This window comes from Alligator mississippiensis, chromosome 3 (assembly GCF_030867095.1).
Source record: "Alligator mississippiensis isolate rAllMis1 chromosome 3, rAllMis1, whole genome shotgun sequence".
Lineage (NCBI taxonomy): Eukaryota > Metazoa > Chordata > Crocodylia > Alligatoridae > Alligator > Alligator mississippiensis.
Genome location: NC_081826.1, coordinates 268,500,331 through 268,524,611, shown reverse-complemented (window position 1 = coordinate 268,524,611; position 24,281 = coordinate 268,500,331). Strand labels below are relative to the sequence as shown.

Here is a 24,281-nt window from a genome sequence, read left to right as displayed (position 1 = left end):
CGCAGCCCAGCTCTATCCCGCAGCTGCAGCCCGCCCTGCACAGATTTAAGGGAACATGCCCACCCCCCCGTCCCCCATGTCCTGGGGTGTCCCCAGTGGCAAGAGCCACCCCCACCACCATGAGCCACGGTTCTATCCCATACCTGCCCCACCCCAACTGGGCAGCGCCTGCCCCTGCCACCTCCCTCACCACAGGGGGTGTTAATCTGCTCCCTCCATGCCCCTTCCACCACAGGGACTTACCAGCTGCACACAGCTCTCCACTCTGTCGGGCTATGCTCCTCACTGCCTACGTGCTATGCTGCAACTGCGCACATGCACAGGCATTTATCAGCCAAGTTATCAGTCACTTCAGGCGGATTTCCAATACAGACAATTTTCTTTATATCAGTACCGATCCATAAATCAGACTGGTGTATCAGTGCACCTCTAGGAGTTGAGGCAAAAAATTTTGGTTAATAAGCCACACTGCTCACTGCATTTTCCTTTATTAGGCCAGGGGCAGTAGTATAGTGCAGAGTTTAAGCTTTCGCTCATGAGAAGCGACTGGAAACACATTTAAAGCTAGTTCTCTGCATCTAATCTATAAGAGATTAAGAAATCTTCCCTTTTGGCAAACAGTTATATAAATCATGTTTAATGCATTTGCTATTTAAATCAGCAAATTGAGTCAATCATTCATGTTTGGGCTAGGGACAGAAATTACACATAAACCAATATGACTAGGGACAGATATTACACAAACTGGTATGAGTGATTAGAAGCCAGTTCAAATCTGTAACACAACAGAAGTTCAGTGCACATAAAACGCTTTCAAAATGGTCAGAGCCAGTTTAAGATGAACCTGAATAGATGTAGCATCAGACTTAACTGATTTAGATTGAATCAGTTTATTGAACTTCTGTCCCAGATCCTCCAGATTCAAGTTAACTCAGCCCTCGAGAATCCCAACATGCTTTGCACCTCCCCCACAGCTCTCCACCTCACAGGGTGGGCAGTCTAGCCTTGGCTCAAGCTGTCTGCTCCAGCAGAGCAGGGAGGTATGCTCTAGGGCCCCCTGGCTCCTGGCCTGGGTCACTGCAGACATGTGACTGCATTTCTGGAATCAAAAGTGCATGTCTGTACACTTGCTTATTGGTTCAGTCTATGCAAGTTAGACCAACCTGCAAAGACTGAATCAATTCAGTCTCGGGCTTTTTGACTGCCTGTACATAGCCTCAAAAGGACTAACAACCAGATCAAAAGCTTGAGACAATATTCACTAACTAGTAACTCATAGGTTGAGCATGAACCTTGATTTTGGCTTACTATCATGCTGAAAACAACAAACAATTGTTCACATGACACCAGAGTGAAGGAAGTTTCCCTGGTGCTATTCTTGATAGCAAAGATATCATCTTCCCTGCATGTTCAGCTACATGTGTTCAAGAACAATAAAGACAGAATGGGGGAAGAGCTTGCTGTTTCTTTAGTCATCTATGAATCTTTTAGGATCACTCGGAGTATTAGTGAATTTCCCTTTGTTACAGTTTAAAGACAAGTTGCCCTTTCATAGACATTAGGGCTGGAAGGAACCTTGGGAGATCAAGTCCAGCCCCCTGCCCCAGGGGCACAAAGTCAGCTGGGGCTCAGACAGTAAAAGAAGTTCTTCCTTATGTCCAGCTTGAAACGGTCTTGGAGGAGATTGTGACCATTTGACCTCGTCATCCCTTGCAGTGCTCTGGTGAACAGGCATTCCCCCAGATCCTGATGTGCATCCCTTACATACTTGTAGGCAGCCACCAGGTCCCCCCTGAGCCTACGCTTTTCCAGGCAGAAGAGTCCCACAGCTCTCCACCTCTCATCATAAGGCCTGTTTTCCTGCCCTCTGATCATGCATGTGGCTCTCCTCTGGATTTTCTCAAGCTTCTCCACGTCCTTTTTAAATTGTGGAGCCCAGAATTGGATGCAGTACTCTACTCGGCCTTGGTGAGGACGCAGCTATAGTAGGAGGATGATATCCTGGGATTCGCTTGAGAAGCATCTATGGATGCGAGCCAGAGTTGTGCTCAGTTTACCAGCTGCAACATCACATTGGTGGCTCGTATTATCTTGTGGTCAGTCATGACCCAAGTCCCTTTCGGCCATGGTGCTAGCAAGCGTAGCACTGCCAGCCTGTAAGCATGCTGCGGGTTTTTCTTCACAAGGTGAAGTACAGCTTGCATTTTTCAGTGTTGAAGACAATCAGGTTTTCAACCACCCATGAGGCCATTAGGTTTTTCCAAGCCTGTCAAGGTTGGCCTGGATCATCATCCCATCCTTGGGTATGAATACTTTACCCTAAAGTTTTGTGTCATCGGCAAACTTGGCCAGTCCGCTTCCGATACCAATATCCACATCATAAATAAAAGGTGTTAAAGAGTATAGGCCCAAGGACAGAAGCTTGGGGGACCCCACTGGTCACGGCGCACCACGATGATTTACTTCCATCAACTACCACTCTCTGGGTCTGACCTCAAAACCAATTCCCCAGCCAGCAGACTATGATGTAGATGAGGCCACAGTTGGCCAGTTTTTCCTATGAGATGATCATGAGATACCAAATTGAAGGCTTTTTTTAAATCAAGATATGACATCTATCTCTTCTCCCTTATCCAGGTGATATGTCACCTGGTTGTAGAAGGAGATATCGCAGATAGGTCAGGCGAGACCTACCTGCAACAAACCCGTGCTAGCTATCCCTCAGGACATTCTCGACAAACTGGCTGATGGCAATGGTCTCTTTGATAATTTTTTCCAAGATTCCCTGGGATAGAGGTCAGGTTGATGGGCCTGTAGTTACCCAGATCCACTTTCCTCCCTTTCTTGAAGATAGGCACCACATTGACCTTCTTCCAATCTTCGGACACTTCACCTGAGCACCACAAGGTCTTGAAGATCCGTACCAGTGGCTGAGCTATGATGCTTGCCAGCTCCTTAAGTACCCTGGGGTGTAAACTGTCTGGGCCAGCTGACTTGAAGGTATCCAGCCTCTCAAGGTGTTCCTTCACATGGTCTACATTGATGAAGGGTAACAATTCTCCCTCGCCCTGGCCGTCCTACAGTATTGAGCAGTGCCGTCCCTTGGGGCTGGTGAAAAACTGACGCAAAATACCCGTTAAGCAGGTTGGCTTTTTCCTGGGCGTCAGTTGCCCCACGTGGTTTAGCTGAACCTGTTAAACTAAAAAAAGCTACTGAACACCTACGGTACTTTCTAAACCAGAAATGTCCCGAGTCAGAAGAAAGGGTTGAGATTACTATGGTTCCTAATCTTGTGCTTTAAACTAAACCCACACAGAACTAGCCCTGGTATACTCAACTGTCATTTAAAAACTGCCAAAAATTATTCTAGTCCCAAATCCTGAAAGCTACTGTTTCAATGCAAAAATGTAAGACCGACAATAACAAATAACCCTAAGAACAGAGAGACTGGAACCCAAGACTTTCACACCCTAACCCATTAGCCTAACCACTAGACTATGCACAGTAGCACAGCCCCACTCAGAGCTATCTATATAGCCTAGTAATTGGGGCAATCTCCAGGAAGGTGTAGATTGAACCTACTCAGACCAACATCAGCCTACATCCCAGGTCTACACAGTAGAGTAAAGACAGGCACCACCAGTACCAACACATCTTCAAACACATGATCCAGGCTCTGGAACATGGAAGTGCCTGCCTGCAGACCTAACTTCTGAAAGAGGCAGGATTTTAGACAAAACTCCATGCTTAGCATTTCCTATTGGCCAACTCCAACAAGCACCCAGTCAACATCCCAGTATCTTGCATGGACTTTGAGGTGCCAAACCTATCCCACATGCTGTACGTGAAAACTGGATACTCAATTCTGAGTTCAAAGACTTTCTCATGGGCAACTGTCCAAATAATTTATTGGATCTATCCCATTAACTCCTAACCAGCCAAAGTTAGTCCTGAAGATGAGACTTCAGTCCTGCAACATTAAGTAGAGCAATAAGAAAAGCTACAATATTTTGCAAATGTATGAAGTGGTAAAAGGATTTTCAGGTTTTGTTTTTCAAAGTGCTGTTTGGATAGACTTCCTGCCAAAGCAGAAGAATATTTTGTAATCAAACATTATGGTACTAGACCTGCAAACCTGGGCTTCAACTAAATATGGTTTTCTGCTGAAGAGAAGCAGCTCTCGTTAAGACAAGCCTGTTCTAATTAACAGCTGTCCAGATAATTTCTACATGGCACTTTGAAGTCAGACACCCTTACAAATAATATCACTCAGCCTTGATTGTATTAGACCTCCTTTGAAGCAAGGCCCCCTAAGTCTTGCTCCCTTATGTATATTTGAGAATTCTTGTATATTCTACAAGCCAAGATGGATAGGGGCTCGCATAACATTGAGTATGTGTAAAAGTTAGACATATTTCTCTATTTGGGAGGAAAGAAAGATTTTGAAGCATACAGGAAGAGAGACAGGTCTGTAATTTAGACCGCTTATGTTTTCTAAGGCAAAAGGCTATGTTTCCTGTAAACACAGATATACAGCACAATTATCTTGTAAGTAGGCTGCTGCCCAGAGCTCTGGAGACATAGCAAGCACTACAGGAGACCAGCACAAGCATGCACAGAATGCAGATGCTATATAGTTCTACACTACAGGAACTCCTCTGCCACACCTTTTGGTTAGTAGTGCAGAGCCATAGTGCAGAGATTTGCAGCTCATCTTTTTCAGTACTAAAGGAAGAGAGAATGTGTAAAAAAAAAGATTACTACACAGGCATATGAACAAATTAAAATAGCATTCTCTGAACATGAAGAAACAGCATTTTTTTTAAAGCAAAAGAGACTTCTTTGTATTTGAATAAGCCATAAGGTAACAGAACTGTCTGTCCAGTCACCCTCAAGAAGAGCAACCCAGCTGAAACAGCAGTCTCTTACTCCTCTAGCTAGGGGAATGAGTCCTGGTCCTCTACCACTACTACCACTGCCCCCCCCTCCAAACACACTCTCCCTGGAAGGAGACAGACAAGCAGCTATAGCCTAAGCAATAGCAGCTTAAAAGACTACATATAAATAAAAAGAAATAATTGTACATGTATTTATGGTCCCTTAAATGGTGACTCTTTTTCAACATATGACCATGAAATGAGCTGAGGGATCAGATCAAGTTAATGTCTTAAAGTTTGATGGGGGGGGGAGAAAGGCGGGGTGGGATGGAAAACAACCCAACCCACACTGACAAAGGCTTCCCCTACTACTGAGTGGAGGCTCTCTTTCAGTATTAAACTCAAATTCAAGTAGAAGGTCTTCAGATTTCTCTAGCACTAGGAGCATGTGGGTCATATGAGCAGCTCAAAGCAAGACTCAGGGATGTATGAAGACAATGAAGAAGTTTGACATCACATAAGAGAGTTTTCTTCTTAACTCTTATGAGGGACTAATAGAAATCAAGACCTTCCAGAAAGACCCACACTCTGTATTACACATGGTACCAAAAACCTGTGTTCTTCCATGGACTGACTCAAAAATCACTCAAGCAAGACATTCCAGTCCAATTCCCCTTTTCTTTCTCTCAGTAAACTACTATGTAGGTCATTCCCCAAAATTATGATGTTGACATAGACCATATACTTGTTTACCTGGCAGCTCTCTGCCATCCATGGCACTGAGCAGAACAGTTGGGCATCTTGGCCAATCAAGACCCCAACAACACGAGATAGAAAACCATTCTGCTGCCAAGCAAGACAAGCCACAAGAAAGGAGGTACTAAGTCTACCAACCTAAGCAATGACCATAAAAGAGTGCTCATATCTGGAAACTTTAAAATTCATGGCATTTTTTGGTTGCATGCCTTTGTTTTGGCCAGCTGTTAAATGTCTGTGTGCACAAGTATTTGTATAAAGGTTTTTCCAATTAAGAAAACCAGAGCTGTCTGTTAAAATTGAGTTATTTTCCAAGAGTAATGTCTACTGAAGCTTCTTCAGTCTAAAGGAATGTTCAGTCATTTGCACCACAATTAAACAAGTTTAATTTTTGTGTTTAAGTAAATAGGCAGAACCTCACCCTTTTGGGAGTGTTATTTGGCTGCAAATAGACATTGTTACAGTTGCAAGTGTACTGGAGGCAATTACAATGCGACTGAATTGCTTTGGCAGCATCACTACATCCCAACAAGATTAAAGTGCTGCTTGTTTGCTCATGCCCATTCCGAGTGTCCTGGGTGCATACCAGTCCCCTCCCAAACCCCCCCACAGAGCTGAGCTGCATGTCATGGCCAAGCAAGTGATGAAAGCCAGGACTGTCTGAACTGATTTAAAATATTCCACAGTATTTTTTTTTTTTTTTTAAATAAAGATTTGCTTCTGCAGAAAGACCCATGCTGTTCCTTAAGGTCCACCAAAAAGGGGTCTTTTTCCCCATCACCAACTTAAAGACAACTCCCTCCCCTGCCCCAAAACAGCCCATCAAAAACTCCCCCCACGATGTGAAACAATAGTCTGCATGATCAGCCTTAGCCACTACAGTACAGCCATGCTGCAGCTGAAAGATGTCACCGAGGGTCATGCCAGCTGCTGTTGACAGCGCAAGATGGACAACTAGACAGTGAATTAGTGCAGTGCACAGCAGTGCCAGGGCTCGCAAACATTTTTAGTAGTTTCCAGCTAGTCTTGATACTCTGACCTACCACGAGCTACTGCTGCAGCAAGAGTACAGGCAGTCCTCGGACTTATGACACAATTGGTTCCTGAAAATGGCTTCTTAAGTCGAAATGCTGCAACTTGGAACCAATTTTTCCATAGGAAACAATGTTATAAATGGGGGATTGGTTCCTGAACCAAGGCCCCGATACCCTGTTTTCACCAAAAGTAACTCAGAATTTTGTACTCAATCAATTATAGATGAGTCATACAGCTACATTAATGTATTTATATTGTAAATAGCAATCATATTGATTTGGAAGGACTTCTTTAAAGCAACTTTGCTGGACTTTTTGAAGGGCTCTTGGCTGGAGTCTTCTCAAGAGTCTTGGCTGCAGGTTTTTCTGGAGTCTTGGCTGCTTTCTTAAAGAAAGCATCCAAAAAAGTTTGGACAGACGTTCTCCAGGGAAATGGGTGACAGCAACTTGTGCGCTGTCATGACGTCACATCAGATCAAGCATTGTAAAGTCAAAATTGACATCAGTAAGTTGAAAACAGGGTGACAATTTAGAAACGTTTTAAGTCGAGGACTGCCTGTACAGGGAGAGGGCGGGCGGGCGGGCTTGCTGGGGGCACAGCCCACCGCTGCCCACCTTTGCAGCACAGCCCTCGCCCCCCTTATTTTTTCAAGGGTGTCCTCCTCCCTCTCACAACACAGCCTGCGGTAACCGCGGATCGATGACAACAGGCACAAGAGGTACAAAAGCCCATTGGCCAGATGGAGAGGGTAACACCGCACCATCTAATCCCCAGCCCTGGGGGAAGAGATCTCGATGGTGCAACACAGGAGAGAGGCCGGGAGCTGCTGGGCTTTCTGCCCGGCGCGTCCCAACAAGGCTCCGAGCAGCTTTTCTGCTGAGGGGGCAGACTGAGCTGGCGAGAGAAGGGGACAGACCAGATCAAGCGGCAAAGCGGGGAGGCCGCCAGGCAAAGCCAATGCCCCTCCTCCCCCAGCAGCTCCGGCGGAAGAGGCAAGCAAAGAGCAGCGAAAAGCAAAGCCCCAGGAGCATCAAGGCGGCGCGGAGACAGGGGGCAGCGCCGAGCCCCGCCACCCGCCACCCAGGGAGCGCAGCCCGGCACCGGCACTGCACGGCACGGCACGCCCCGCCCCGCCCCGCCGGCCCGGACACGCACCCAGCACCACGCAGACCACGTCCAAGGCCACGAACGGCAGCCTCGCCTTGTCGAACATGCTCTCGGAGCCGGCCGCCCGGGCAGCGGCGGGCTCGGAGCTCCGCGGGCTGCGGCCAACAGCGCCTGCACCAGCGCCTGCAGCTGCTGCGCCCGCTCCGCCGCCACTGCGGCTCCGAGCCCGGGCTGGCGCTTTAAGGCGGGGGGGGGGGGGGGGGGGGCGGCAGCTCCTCCCGGCTCAACCTCAGCCCCGGCGGCGCCGCGGGGGGCGGGCCTAGCGCTCCTCCCCGCTGCCAATCGCCGCGCCGGGCGCGCCCACGCCGCGTGGCCCCGCCCCCTCGAGTGACGGGCCGGGGGGTGGCGGTTGCCGGGCTGCGGGGTGACCGTTGGGGGGGTGGGGGAGGGCGGCTATTCCCCCTTCCGTTAGGAACCGGCATTTAAACCGTCCATGAAGGGAGTGCGCCCCGCACCCAGTGGTGGGGTCTGGATGCCACTTGCCCCACACAAAGCCTTCCCCTTCCTCCCGCCGCTGCAGTAAGAACAGGCAAAAAATAAAGCGAGAGAAATTGCTCTTCAGCCCTTCCTCAAACTAAGCCCAAGTTTTCTTTCGGAAATTTTACACTGAAACCCCCCCCCCCGAAACTGGAATGAAATGTTCAGTCATTTAGAAGTTTTAACAAATATTTCCCCAGGCAAAAAAAGCCCCCTCTGAAAACTGTTTCCAGCTTGAATAGCAAGACTGATACTGATGCCCCCACCCCCGGGCCTGGGTGGACCTTTGAGCTTAATAGTGACACCCCCACCCAAACCTCGGGACATATTCACGTTTTGTTAAGAAAAATTGGAGGCAGGAGGGCTGGCACTCCCCACACTCGGGAACATCAGACCTAACCCATTTTGACATTTCTCAGGTATCCTAGCAAGCATCCTCTAATAAATTCTTCACTAAATGGCTGGCTTTTGTACTAAGCCCTGAAGGTTGAAAAACAGGCTTTGGCAGATCAGCAGGGGAAACAGGTTCCCGGGGCTCCACTGAAGATGGCCTTATCTTCAGTCCTTTTTTCAAATGCACATACTAAGAAGTGCCTTAGTTAGTTAATCTCACTGACCAAAATCATCGTTCTGGAAAGGGAAGTGGTTCAGGTAATGAAGAATAAGACAAAATAGGTTTCTGGAGATTAAAACTAACGTTGTTAGTTTCGAGTAGTAGTCGGAAGCAAATAGGTAATCTGTTTCAGACAGAGAATGCAGGTGTAACGTGATCTCTCTCCAGCATTCAACACCACTAAGCAAATGGGCTGACACAGTCTATTCTTGGCGAAGTTTTGGAGTGGCTTTCAAGCATGTTATCAGCAAAGTGAATCACAACAGTGCAACCTAGAGATGACAGAGGCCTAACTTTCCATTGTGGGGTCCATCTCTGAAAGGAATGAGAATTAAAGAAAGGATTCTTGGCCTTTACTGTGCCCTTCATTTGCAAACCTATCTGATGAAAGAGAAAGGGCAACTACATACGCATCCATGTCCACCCCCTACACAGGCAGACAAGGTTCCTTGGGTGAATCTGATATCTTTTATTAGACCAACACTATGTCCTTAGACCAACACAGATACAACCTACACCCCCTACACACACTCACACAAGCACCTACTTCCTTCTACCCATGTGCGCCATTCTAGTCCTGTCTAGATTAAACCAGACAGCTCCCTTTCATCCACACCCCTCAAGGGCAAGATACTGAGAAAGGATTAGACCATGTAATTTCAAAGCAAAAGGATTATCACAAGGAGTGTCATGAGTACAGTGATAATACTTTAGAACACTTTGAAATGGGACCAGAGCAGCATAATACAGGCAAGCATAAGAATTGAGTTCCTCTCTCACCCTTAAGACCAATCTGCATGGGAGAAGAGGTAGCTGCACACCCTAAGCAAGCGTTTTGGAAAAGAAAGCAGTCTCAGAATTCCTCTCCAAGTTTTCCAGTACACTGGGGAAGCACCTCCTTGTGTTACACCCTTTTAGGGTCACATGGCTTTATTCCCATCACTAAGCAAGCTGTTTTTCAGGGCACAGCACTAGGAACCATAGCCACTTAGCAGTTGAAACTCTAATTAATTTTGCTTTCCTTTGCTCTTTGGGGATGCTCCAACAGCAATTTCTGTCTGCTCACATATCTAGTATTATTTATCATTTGCTATCATAATACTTATTCAAAATATTTTAAATAGCATCATTGTTGAGCTACTGTACTGGAATATTACCGGATGTGCTGTTTGGATTGGGGATGCCTGACTGTTTGTATCCATTTAGTCAGAAGCAGAAGTCATGCTTACCATCCATCTTGTGTATTTAAATGTATTTAATATATACAGACTTAAATTTACACAATTCACTTTCCCCTATGCTGGGAAAACTCTGCAGTAACCAGGTATAATGGACTACTAATGAGAAAAAGACCACACTTGCCAGTCCAGATTGAATAATTCGGCAAAGTTCCTAAGTATGTCCCTAACTTTAAGCACGTGAGTAGACCCACTGAAGTCAAGTCCCACTAGACTTCAATGTCTAAAGCTAAGAACATGCTCAAGAACCTGAATGAGGGCTTAGATAAAAGTTTAAATCCTTCCAGGTTTTAGTTGTCCTGGATGTTTCCTGTTTCCTATGAACCTCTAAGTGGCCCACTCATGTTGTTGCGTTTATGTTTATGCCATATCATTCTCCCCTTGTGAAGAAAGAGGTCAAACTATATGGCCATTATGATCCCTTCTGGCCTTAAGATTTATGATTCTCCTTTAGGAATAGAGTGCTGGAGGAAAGCAGCTGATGATACTCCCAAAATAAATACTTGTGATGAAAAAGACTAAGTAGGCTGAGTTCTAGCCTGCAGTTCTTGTGGGGAACACTTTGGCTGTCTCAGTGTAAGCATGTTTTGTTGTAAATAATAAGTAGGACACCTAGGTGCCATTTTCACCCAGGAGAAGATGGCAGTAGGTCATAGAAACTTCTCGCTGATTGACTACCCATAACTTTATGCTTCATTGATATTTGAGTGCCTGAGTGTTAGTTCCTGGATTAACATTATAATTTTGTAACAGTTTTGTTGCAAGGGTGGGTGTCTGCACAAGGGAATAAGTGAGGTTCTGAAAGAGTTGGAGAGAAAAGAGAGTAGTCCCAGGGAGGACAGAGTGGAGTCTGAGGAAGGACAGAGGGAACTGTAGTAGCACAATAAAGACTGTTTGTCAGGAGCGGAGCAGTCTGCAGTGCTGTTTGAGGCATCAGCACTCTGACCCCTTCCCATCCTTTTTGAAGAAGAAAACTCTCCCTTTCTCAGGAGCTGATTAAAAAGAAGGACATCTTCAAAAGAGGAGGTACTACAGATCACCAGGGAAGCCAGAGAAGCCAGGCTTTGGCAGATCAGGGTCTCAAGCCAAGGCTCGGCCCTTGTGAAGCTACACCAGGGCTGGCTTCAGGAGGGTACTTCAGGAGAAGGACACTAAATAAGGCTTCTTGGGGAGTCCCAAAGCACTTTTCCCAGAAAGGGGCATGATCTGTGAAAATACCGTCCTTTAATTAAAAAGTATCCTTTCTCAATAATTCAAGAATTCAGTTTTATTCAAAACTCTCTCCTCCTGCCTCTATTTTTTAAGTTGGGGACCAGATAAGCAATAAAGAACATTAAGGCCAATTTAATGTCCTGTTCATTTGGCTCTACTGCCCCTCCCCTTTTCCAGATTATAATCAGTAATGTTTTCCCCATCATCTTTAATAGCTTTGTGTGTGTTGTTAACAGAATCTCAGGAAGTCTATTATCTTTCTGGAGTGACACCCCGATACTTATTACAACTGGCAAAACAAGACTCTTAAAGGCCATTAACACGTGTATAGATCAGTGACTTCACTGGGTGATGGGACTTTCCCAAGCTTATGCAGCTATAGTGCAAGACTAGTCAGGAGTTATACAAGTTCTTTCCTTTTATTCCACTGATCAACTCAGCAGCAATAATGGGGCCAAATAAAATGTTGCCAGTTCTATAGTCTGATGTTTGCCAAGTATTCAACTGCAGCTCTTTGGCCTGTGTCTATGGCATCTGCAATTGCAAGTTGGTCTCTGATCCAAATGCAAGTAAGGCCTGTCACAACCCAATGATTTTAGTGCCTCAGCACGATGGAATTTTCCCGCCACATGAGAGTCTCTGTGCACAGCAAAAGTTTTCTGCTGCAACAGAAAACTCCGGTGCAAGAGAGTTCCCGCCATTCGCATGCAAATCTGTGTCCCACTATTGGCCAGTTCTAAATTATTCCTACGTGGCGGCTAGTGATTGGCTTGCTAGCCGTATAAAATTCTGTGTGACTTCCGCCCAAGTCGGAGAACTTTGAGCATGCTGCAGAGTGCCTTTGAAGATTCCTGACTTGCGGCTGAGCTGATCAATAGCCTGATCACCTATTGATTCTTCTCCCCGTCGCCGAGTGAAATCCTTCGACGTATCCTTTCCCTGCCGGCCTGACTCGTGTACAGATTCGCTGGCCTGAGCCTTGCCAGCTGGAGCAACTCGTGTAGTTGTTTAAGCAACCGGACCACCTGCGTCGTGACTACTAGCGGCGTAAGTAAAGCTTTTTTGCAACCAATATGCTTTGTCTGCCTCTCCATTCACCAGCCCGCCCAAACGACTGAGCAATTTGTATATCACCTCAAGTCAGCTCCGGCCGTCTGAGACAAGGCCCAAGTTCCAAGATCGTACAGAAGCAGGTGCATTCCATCCAGTTAAGATATTATACGTACAAAATTAAATATTATTAATGAGAAGCAAAAGTTAGAACTTTTTTGCGAGGCAAAGATTTTTCTGTATGATGTCTTCTGTTGGCCCAACTGTACAGTTGGGAAGAATGTATAAAAGCTTTCATACCCTTCCTTAGGCTTTTTTTGTGACATTCATTTAGACCATCATTCTGCCACATGTTTTCTCCTTAGATATTTTGGTACAGAACACCCACTCATGCATTAAAACCTGCTGGTTTTAATGCAAATCTCCTCAAAAATCCCCTTACTGAATTTCTCCTACATAATTCCTTCAAGTGCAAGTTTTGTCTCCCATGTTACAACACAAGAGTCATACCCCTACACTTGGAGGATCCAGCCTTCATTCAGACTTCATTCACCAGTGTCTCTAACAATACTACTACCATTGTTCTCAGGCTGCTCATAGAGCATTTCAGAAAACAACATTTTAATCAAGACCTAAATTTTTAATCTAAAAAGCAACTAGAACTTCCTTTTTTCTTTCTCCCTTCCCTGTTCTCCTTAAATAAAAGATTAGCTCCAAATATCCATTATACCATTAAATTATTACACTCTGGAAACACTGCAGAATATATCCAAAAGTGTGGTCTAGCAGCAGATAAGCACCTTATCGTGCATCAGCAGGTGCACGACAAATAGAGCCAAGGAGGTGATACTGCCCCTCTATCGGGCGCTGGTCAGACCACAGTTGGAATACTGCATGCAATTTCGGGCGCCGCACTTCAAGAGGGATGTGGATAACCTGGAGAGGATCCAGAGAAGGGCCACTCGTATGGTTAAGGGCTTGCAGGCCAAGCCCTATGAGGAGAGACTAGGGCACCTGGACCTCTTCAGCCTCCGCAAGAGAAGATTGAGAGGCGACCTTGTGACTGCCTATAAGTTCATCACGGGGGCACAGAAGGGAATTGGTGAGGCTTTATTCACCAAGGCACCCCTGGGGGTTACAAGAAATAATGGCCACAAGCTAACAGAGAGCAGATTTAGACTAGACATTAGGAAGAACTTCTTCACAGTTAGAGTGGCCAAAGTCTGGAACGGGCTCCCAAGGGAGGTGGTGCTCTCCCCTACCCTGGGGGTCTTCAAGAGGAGGTTAGATAAGCATCTAGCTGGGGTCATCTAAACCCAGCACTCTTTCCTGCCTATGCAGGGGGTCGGACTCGATGATCTATTGAGGTCCCTTCCGACCCTAACATCTATGAATCTATGAATCTATGAATAAGGTATTTGGATGTAAGCCTGTTCTTGTAACTCACCCTTTGAGTACTATTGAGTACTGGCTGGGTTGATCCCATGACATCTTTGCTTTCCCTCCAACCTTCTACCTTGTGTTTTCTGTTTAGAGTTTAAGCTTTTCAGGACTCTAAAAAAGTGTCTCTTACTATATGCATTATGGGATTGTGGATGCATCTACATGAGACGCTTTACTGTGAAGTAGTGTAGCTTACTGCACAGTAAGCATGTGCATCTACACGTACACATGCTTACTGTACAGTAAACTTCACTAATCATGAGTAAATTTTCTACCTGCAAATACAAGTAGCAAATTTACTTATGATTACTAACTGCACATTAGTGCTTGTGTAGACACCTGACTGGAAGCAAATCTGCTCCTGGTCAGCTGGCCACCAGGGGGAGAGGGATTGTTCCTGGCCCCTAGGAGCTGCTTGCTGCTGGGGCAGGCTTCGCCACTGGAGCCTAGGTGGGGACTATGTCCCCCTACCCCAGCTGCAGGGAGCTCCAAGGCCCCCGCTCCAAGATCACAATAGGGAACTGAGAGATCCTTATCCCCAGCCTGTCCCCCACCCAGCTCCGCAATCACAGAGCTGAGCAGTGAACAAGCTTCGCAGCCTGTTCCCCACCCAGCTCCATGATTGTGGAGCTGAGCTGTGGGAACAGGGTCTCCAGCCCTCGCCCCATGATTGGGTGATCGAGGCATGGGGCTTGGAAGGAGCTGCAGGGGCGGGGCAAGTCCCAGCCTCCTCCACTGATCTGCCAATGGGGCAGCTAGTAGTGAGCCCCCAGCTGGGAGGGGAATCTAGATGCCCCGCTGGTGGATCAGGGGAGGGGGCTGGGACCTGCCCCTCCCTTGCAGCTCTTTCCAGTCCCCTGCCCCAATCAGGGACCAGGACTGGGAGCTCCCTGGTGCTGGACAGGGGGGCATTGTCCCCACCCCAGCAGCAGGCAGCCCCCCAGGGGCAAGGAGCAATGTCCCAGCCCTGGCCAGGAGACAGCTGCCTCCTGGCCCTGTACTCCATGACAGCTCCTGGGCTAGCACCCAGGGGGAGCCTCGAGCCTAACCTGCTGGCAGCCGGGGCCCATTGCAGGGCCCCAGGAAGTCAGAACAGTTTGCTGCCATTAGCAACAAATCTGTTCCCACTTCCCTACACATGTAGATGCCTGCCAGGGAGCATTTGTTTACTCATGAGTAGTTTACTCACAAGTAACCTCCTCCCAGATCTAATGCATGTGTCGACCCACCCTGCGGGCATGTCTACACATTCATTAATGCGCCCTAGTTACTGCACATTAAATGTAGTACTTGGTTAACCAAGTGCTAATTCAATGCTCAGTAACATGTGGGACTGCACAGTAATGCCAACAAATTTTTTTTAGTGACACTTACTGCACAGTAGCCTAATAATACTGTGCAATAGCATATTAGCATGGGTTTTGCCCAGCATGCTATTGCGCTATTATTAGGCTACTGTGCAGTAAGCATCTCATGTAGATGCACTCTGTGTCTAGCACAATGGAGCCTTGACCCTAAATTGAGGCTCTAGCTATAATTACAGCACAAATAAATAAAAATCATCATCCTTATCCAAAAAAATGCATCCTAAATCTAACTCAAGGTTAATCTAGAATTCTATGGAACCATCTCTATAGGGGCCATTCCCAACATTTATGACTATATTTGACTTGTATCACAGTAGTCAGTATGCCTCTTGTTGGAGTTTCACACATACATAGTATATTTCCCCCTCCCCTCCAGAAGGAACATATTAAATACTTTCAAAGGAACAAATTCAATAATTCACAATAGTTGTCCTTTTTATGATATTTTAAGACAATGATACTCAACCAGGATGACATGGCACCCTTGCTTGTGTGCCATTAAATCCTTTCAATGGTACTATATGCTGCTGCTCAATATTAGCACTATTATGTGTATAAACACCAATACACAATTCACAAGATAAAGCCAGAGTTTTTAGGAATCCGTAGTCTCGAAAACATTCTGACCTGTTATGATTTTTTTGAGTTCTTTGCAAGAGAAGCACTATGCTATTATGTTTTTCTGTAGTCAACAAAATTAGTGAAAGCTAAAAGCTGAAATTTTCCGAGGGGTGCCTTAAATCTAGTAAGGGATCCTTTGAGTTGAGAACCACTGCTATAAGACATACTGGATCAAATTCAGTTATGGCAGTGAATGAACAGATCTCTCTGCACTTATACAATTGGGTTACAATAGCAAAGCAATAATTATAATGACAAATATAATAATAATTCAAAAGGAAAAATAAAAAAGAAAGGACTTAGGTTAAACATTCAAATACTTCGAATTAAACAAAATGTAACAAAAACTCAAACTGGCTGGATTTTAATATAATTAATAATATTTTATCTACATAATAAGCAAATAAACATTGAAATATTAATGTGACACAAATGTTATTTGTGGCTCCATATTTATTTTTTTTGTGTAGAGAATATTCAGAGAGGATTCTTTCCAGAAACAAAATCTACAAGACAGTGAACAAAGAATAATCATAGCATTTATTATCCAGTAGTCATCTTCAAAAACCTCTGTGAGGAATTATTTTTGAAAGTCTTTGCCTCATAATTGTGCACAAAAATATATCGTATTTATTTGGAACGGGTCAAAGCCTTAGCTTTGCATAAAAGATCACCACCAGAGAAGCTCTGATACACAAAAAGTTCACCTACTGAAACCATTTGTTCCTACATTGCCTCATAATTTCTACAAACCAGAGCAGAAAAAAACATTTGGGGCCTTAAGTTGCAACTCAGTGGGCATTCTACATGAGATGCTATGCCATAGCGTTAAACTACAGCAATGTAGCTCATCACTATGTTGATGTAGCACCGGAGGCACTAAACGTGACACTGCTGCTACTGCACAGTAGCAACAAGCTACTGCACAGTAGGGTTGAAAAAGATCCATGCACCACTGGGACTACGCAGTACCAGATGTGCAGTCAGGGGCACGTGTAGATGCACCCAATTTTAGTGGCCTATATAAACATTTGCAAAAGTGCAGAATGTCCAGGATGTAAGAAAGCCTTGGCTACATAAGTATTTGTATTACAGTAGTATCCAGAGGTCTCAACAGAGATTAAGCCAGACATGCTCTGTGGTATATATGCGTACATAGAAAGAGAAACTTACTGCCCAGAGGATATCACATTCTAAGCAGACAAAAGGGTATGTGGAGGGGGGAAGGGGTAGAAAGAAAGTTCATTGTCTCCAACAGCAAGATCCCTATGTCATATTTCTGTCATCTTTGAGGTATTATTCTGGAAGGAGAAGGGACCAATCCAAACCCACATTATTCATTTCTGCCCCTGAAAAAATAAAGATCAATGTCTCTTACTTTCTCTCTCCCTTCAGGACTGCTGCTTCTTTCCCACCTAAAACAACAACAGCAATTAAAATAATAATGAGGTCATCATTGGGCAGGGGTGGTGCAGAGTAGAGTGTCTGGAGGGGCAGAAGGAGTGGATATAGAAGGGAGCCTAGCTTGATGAATCTGGCTCCCCCTGAGGGAGCCAAGCACTTGGCATGGAAGTAGAGTAGGATTATATCTGTCACAAGCTGTCAGAATAATTTTTTATGGAACCCAGCTCTTCCAGGGATTGTTTCAAATCCACTAACACTCCTGAGTGTTAATGTTTGCATTGGGACGTTTGCATGAGCAGATAAATGTACAAAAACACATGTTTCCAGCCATCTGCCTAGCGGCTTTGCACTTGAGGAGTTAGCAGAGAGCAAGTCCAAGGTCCACAAGGTCCTTGGGCTCCTGAAATAACTTCCAAGGTTTGTAAAAACTTGTGCTTCTGAAATGGGCTATGGTTAAGCAATTCTTGCATGATAGAAACAATGTGTGGTGTACTTTACTAAACCCGCTCTCTTTTTTCTAACTTTACAGCTTTGGAAATGTTCTTCTGTGATTACAGAACAGAATAGAAACACTTTATACAGAAAAAAAGAGCTCTCATACTGTTAAAAAAGAGAACAAACTTAAAGAGGAGTTCAATCCTCAAGTTTGCCCCCTGGATCTCTACGTTCCCCTTAATTCAGGCTAGTCAGTTGTGTTATAATCCTGGTTATAATGTGTGTGAAAGGGTGAGAAAGATCTGGTAGTTCTGATTTTAAACTGTGACTTAAAAAAGCTGGTTTAAATTCCATGCTCTGCCACAGGCTTCCCATAGAACCATAATCAAGCAGTTTAATTCTCTCTGGGTGCATCTACACGTCAATTAATGCCCAGTGGTTACTGTACATTTAATTTAGTACTTGAATAATCAAGTACTAAATAAATGTTCAGTAACTCCAGTTACTGAACAGTAGCACTAGTGAATGCCTTTTCAGTGAAGCTATGGAACTAATAATACCACACAGTAATGTATTAGAACTGTTTGTTCTGATGTACTATTGCACAGTATTATTAGGCTACTGCGCAGTTAGTGTCCCGTGTTGATGCACCTTGTCTCCCTTTTCTTTTTAAAATGGTAGTAATACTGCTTTCCTACCTCATAAGCAGGTTGAGAAAGTAAAGATGTTAAAGACTGCAAGGTGCCAAGATAGTACAGTAATGGGGGCTATGTAAATGCATTGTATAGCTTTTGTTAATTCCTTTTTTCAGTAATACAAGTGTTATTATAAAAATAATACCTCCAAATAAGTTCAGGCTTTACCCTTGAATAAACACAATCACTAGATTTGAGAACCATATTCACTGGATTATCTATAAATCTACATTTCAATGGTATCAATAATAAACAGCATGAATGATTCCCCCTATAGAAGGCACCTTCCAGGAACCCAGTTTAGAACATTTTTTAAATGGGGAACATGGATATAAATCTGTCAGTGGTATAAGGTAGCTTTGCAGATGCAGTGCTGGGATACTTCAGGGGTTTGGCTGATAGAACAATTTAATCCTAGCATTCCTGAACAGATCAATGGGCTACTGGTATATTCTGGTTCACACTAAATCCATCTTGCATCACTACAGTAATAAAAAACTATAAAAGGGCTATAAAGCTACACAAAAAATGGACACTTAAAAAAAGTGTTACCAAAGGATATGTGCTGGTGACATATGAGGGGGTGGAGGAGACGTGACCAGAGTGCAATATCCAGTTGATATAATGGGACGTAAGAGGATGTGATACACAAACATAAGTTAATGCAGCCTGAGAAAGAAGCACTTTGGCAGTGGTACCCAGAACTGAAGTAACTTTCTATTGCAGACCTAACCCACTGAGTTAACAAAGTTGAACAAGTCTTTATTAACCATCTCAAATATCAAATAGCAATCATGTGGCCTGCTTCACCATGGTATTACTACATTTTTAATGGTGTAGCTCCAATGATTTCAAGGTAAGTCAAGCCCTTTGTCCTAACTTCGTATCAAGTGCTATGACCTAGAAAGAAACCAAACATGTAGATATCGTTCAGGTATATCGTTCAGGTATATATACCTGATTATCAAAAACCCTGTTTAAAAACAGAGGACTACTCTGATAAGAGACCCTCATTGCTTCAATATATTATGACTGATTTTTCAGCTGATTTAAATCAGTGCCACTGAAGTCAACTGAGGATCTGGCCCTATGTTTTTTATTAAAAGTAGCTTAAAGAGCACTTCAATCTCAGCTGTTGTCCTCATTTGATTTTTCCATTGCCTGAACTCCTGTATGCTTTCTATCATCTATGATGCTTTGCGAGTGATAAAAGGTTTCCAAAGCCTTGGGTAATTCAAATATGTTAACCTTTCCAGCAAATTCCTAGCCCACATAATTTCCCAATATATATGAGGCAACATACAACCTTTGAAAAACTTCTGCCATTTTCAAAAGACATATAGTCTAATCTAGGACAAATACTACCTTGATTCTTGAAAAAACAAACTTTCTGTTCTGTAAGCTGCTTTACAGGTAGAAGCTCCTGATTTATGTATTATCAAACTGATCTAGGAAGTAAGTTTCCAGAAACCTGTTTTGCAATGTTTTGTGAAGTCCCTAGAACAAATGAACCACCAAATAACTGAGAAAAAAAGGGATATTTTATTTATTAATTTTAATAATTTAAACGTGGATACCTCCTTTCTACAGCTTAAAGGTAGTTTAGATCTAGTTATCCCAGTTCAGGCCTATTCTTACAAATGTCATGTTATATCATTGTTTTTCAGTTTATCTAAAAGTTGTACCGAAATCCTCTTGTCCTGCATGATATGTAGACATTTCCAATCAGCTAAAGCTTCATCCCGAAATATAAAATTAATCAGGGAGAGGTGGAGAGGCAGGAAGTTCTGGTGGAAAGGTTCTGGTTTTCCATGTTTTCATGGAGTATTCACAAGCTAGAACATCTGGGATGAGGAGGTCATTTTGTTCCTGGAATCCATGGTTCCTCTAATGCAGGGGTTGGCAACCCAGTATGTGTCTCACGTGAGGCCATTTTGCTTGGCATATGACAGCTGGTCTGAGCTCTGGGTAGCTGCTGCCGGCCACAGAGCCTGGGCTGCCTACAGCAGATGGCAGGGAGGCTGCAAGTGACTGTACCAGTGTTTGGAGCCCTGGCCCAGCTCGTTACTAGCAGCAGCTACATGTGCACTTTGGGGAGCATGGCAGGGAAGGGGCTGGGGCTGCACTGCCACGACAAAGATCAGGACCCTTGTGGCTTCTCCACCGTCCATCCCTGGCATGCCAACGTCCTTGAAGTCCAGACTCCAGGGTTTTTTGGTGCTTGGCCCAAAAGTGCTGCCAACCCCTGCTCTAACATTTGCATAAATGAGACTAGTACTCATGCACTTCTGTGATTCTCCCCAGATCCAAGAGTTTATCAAGCCAGGCTTCCTCAGTATGAAGAGGTTCCATAGAAAAGAAAGTAAGGCATAAGGATAAATTATCCTTTGCGAAGATGCTGACTGTATATGTAGATGGTAGATAATGAACGTAGTGTACCTCTCCCACACAGCTTCTTCATTCCTTACCCTACCCATGAGCACAATTCCTGAGAAACACATGACAACATGACAAAAGTTCAGTGCAAGTCCAGATCATCTTGTCAGACATAAAAGGCATGGATATACATCATAGTTATACATATTGAAATGTGTCCAGGACTGTCCAATGTAAATTAGAGGATAGTACTTCTGCTTTTGAAAAATGAACAAGGGGATATTAACCACAATAGTGATAAGGGCATTTCTTTCACATCCCTCTGCAAAGATTGAAACTCCAGCTGCACAGTGCTCTCCTAACACTGAGTTAAGGCATTGGTTCAGTATCAAGTCAGAAGAAATACTGCCAGAGTACCACAATTTGTACTTTAGATATATCACAGCAAAAAGTTTGGATAGTGATTAATTTTAATACTGACTTGGAAATATATGAGTCACTGTATTTCTGGAATGTGTGATCCTTTTCTATGTGTTTTCACTCTAGATATACTAACACACAATTATATGAGGACATGAAGAGATGCTGTAAAGTAAGCTTATCCAGCATCTGAACTCTGAATGACCATAATCCATCTTTGTCATCTGTCTTCATATTTTCCTGAATAATAAATAGTACAATCAACAAGAGAAAAATAACTCTTCCAGTGCAAAATATTATTCAAGGGACTTCCTGAAATGAATTCCTGTTCTTTCTTCTCCTTTTCAACTACAACTACAGAGTTGGTGAACAGCTTTTATGATCTTAATTTTTGCAATTATTGACATCTCTGATATTTTTAAGTTGACTTCCTTATTTTTCCTTGCTTGGGATATGACGACAGATCGCTCCTTCACTAATCTGTTTTACAGTTTTTTTCTACTGACAGCTTATGTTCCCCTTTGACATGGTTGAAACCATGAACTTATCTCTGCACTTAATTAAAAGGAAAATATTTTGGAGTAATCTGACAAATGGTTCATGGGGTTTTGGTATTATTTTTCCTATTTTTTTTATTGAAATGTTCAACACTGAGGTATGCACCAGATGCATCTCACCGCAGCAATACTGGTAAATTAATAGAATGGTTCAGTTAGTAGCATACTACAGAGTGAAGAAACATTACAGCAACAATACCCCCAGACCTCTCCCTTGCAACTGCTTACTTATGCATTTAAGCAGTACATTTGAGGTTCCATCTTTCTTTACTCCCTGAGGGTGAGTAAAGTTAAGCATACACAGGATAGGCTATAAAATAAGGGGTTAAGAGTAAGACCATCTCTACTTATATTATTACATACTGTGTTAGCAACAGGCTTTGATTCACAAGGGAAACTTAGCTGCCCAACTTAGTACATACGTAAAATGTTTAGGTGTCACTGCCACTCATAAATCCACCGCTTATGTGTTGTCTAACCTTATGGGCACCCAAAGTCACCAGATGCCTACATTTCTGGGTAGTTACAAAATTGCCTATTGCCTTGATTGTATTGAGCTGTTGGGGCCCAGAGGGAGTTAGGAGTTAGGAGTACTTCTGCCTATTCCCCTTGCCGGACCCAATCTGGATGTGCTCAGGGTGCACTTCACACCACAAAACAAACACACACACACACACACACACACACAGAGCCACAAAGGAATGAGACATGGCCCTACAGGTAAATCTATTACTTGGGATATGAATAACCCAAATTCAATTCCATTCTCTGCCAGAGTCAGAGCAGTGGTGGGGTCATATGAGTACCCTAGCTACCAGTCAATGAAGTAATTCTCACCGAATGCATATTTAAATATTTTATACAAACCAAGTAGAGCAGAGATTTGCATCCGAGTTTCCCATATTCCATGTGACTGCTCTGACCACTGGGAAACTTCCTCTTCCCAGCTGTATAGGAAGGACTGACTTAACTGTAGGAGGAAGTTCCTAGCTGTACCTTACAATCCCTAACTCTGTACAGCACAGTGCATGGTCCCAGCCCTTCTCCTCGGTATTTCCTATTTTTTGGTTTCTGTGAATGCCATTCTTTAGGGTCCTAATTACCCCCGGGCACTGTATACCGTAATCTGGGCACCTAATTTAGGACTGTGAGTTACACTAGCTGGCAAGATGCCTAAAAATATTAGCCACTGCAATGCCTTCAATTGCAACAACAGTCACCCCCCAGCCCCCTGCAAATCCAGCACTCAGTAGCCTAAAGAAAAGAAAGTTATAATAGGGTTCTTTCCTGTCTATACTACCCAGGGAAAGTAGAGTATCACCCTCCTAGCAAGTCCCAACACTTAACAAGGCTTTTATTAAAAATGTTTCAGTGCAAGAATAGATAAAGTTTAATGGGAGAATAGAACTAACTGGACTAATAGGGAGAGAAGGAAAATGGAGGCTGCCAGACTTTGCCTCTGGCCCTGCCACTTACCTACTGTGAAATGAACAGGTCTCTGCATGGGTGTAGGGTGTACCTGGGCATAGGATACCTGCAATGATTGCAGTCACAGTCTTAGACAACAATGATTATTTCATAATTAATACTGATTTATATAACAACAAGGAGCAAACCTGAGGTACCAGTTGGCAGTTTAACAACTAATTGTTTCTATTTTACCTTGTAGAATATTTTCTTGCATCATACTAAATAATGTATTAGCTGGTAATATTAAATAAGTATTGTAGTGTACTGTAATATATAACCTATTGAAAATAGAAAGAAGAAAAAATGCAGCACAAGAAAAAGAAAGAAAACCGGTGGAATAAGTATAGCTATAAAAAGCAGAAAAACTTCTTGCCAAAGAACTCATAGTCTCTTATACAGATTTACCATTGTGTTTGATCCACCTCCTGATATTTCCCAGGGGGTTCTTGTCTAGCTTTGTCATTCTTCATTATGAAACTGACATAAGTCAGCTGGTTTATAGCCAGCTGCTCTAATAATAAACTGGCAATGAGATCAGAAATAAGTGGAATTCTTTGGTCATCTTGAATCTGAAAATGTAAAATTATTCCAAAAAACCCGAAGGAAAAAAAGAAACAATCCTAAATGTCTTTTCTATAATAGTAGTTGTTTCTTAGCAAGAAAAACATGTGAAGTTCAAGTTGTTTAATTTGTTTAATGCATATCTGGTCTCAGAGCCTTAGGAAGAGCTAGTAAAAGGAATCCTCCTTCTGTTTCTGACTCAAAGAGGGTGTGTCGACACATGTATATTCATGCAAACCAATAATCATATTGCACCACAGTTTATTGCTATCACCTGATGAAGGGTGAGCATGCTCAAAAGCTTGCAAATAAAATAATTCGCTTGCAAATATCTAGTTGGTCTAAAAAATATCCGACTCCTTCACAAGTTTTGATTCCTTTGTTCCCAGGTACCACATTCACACATGCGCTCAGGACTACAGCATGTTAAGCTGGGTTGGTGCAGCCCTGGCTGGCAGGGGCCCAGGGGGGACAGCCTGACAGCCCAGGGCTGCTCTGACCCAGCTC

General features: G+C 43.8%; 1 protein-coding gene across 2 annotated transcripts in view; it reads right to left on the bottom strand.

The window, feature by feature from the left end:
* The window catches only part of PLPP1 (phospholipid phosphatase 1), a 112,638-nt gene extending 104,674 nt beyond the window's left edge, over nt 1–7,964 (bottom strand). For both annotated transcript variants that reach the window (XM_014594045.3, XM_006267306.4), the window contains exon 1: nt 7,824–7,964. In XM_014594045.3, the coding sequence (XP_014449531.1) occupies nt 7,824–7,881 (58 nt within the window). In that variant the 5' untranslated portion in view covers nt 7,882–7,964. The remainder of the gene's footprint in view (nt 1–7,823) is intronic.
* Nucleotides 7,965–24,281: the final 16,317 nt, after the last annotated feature.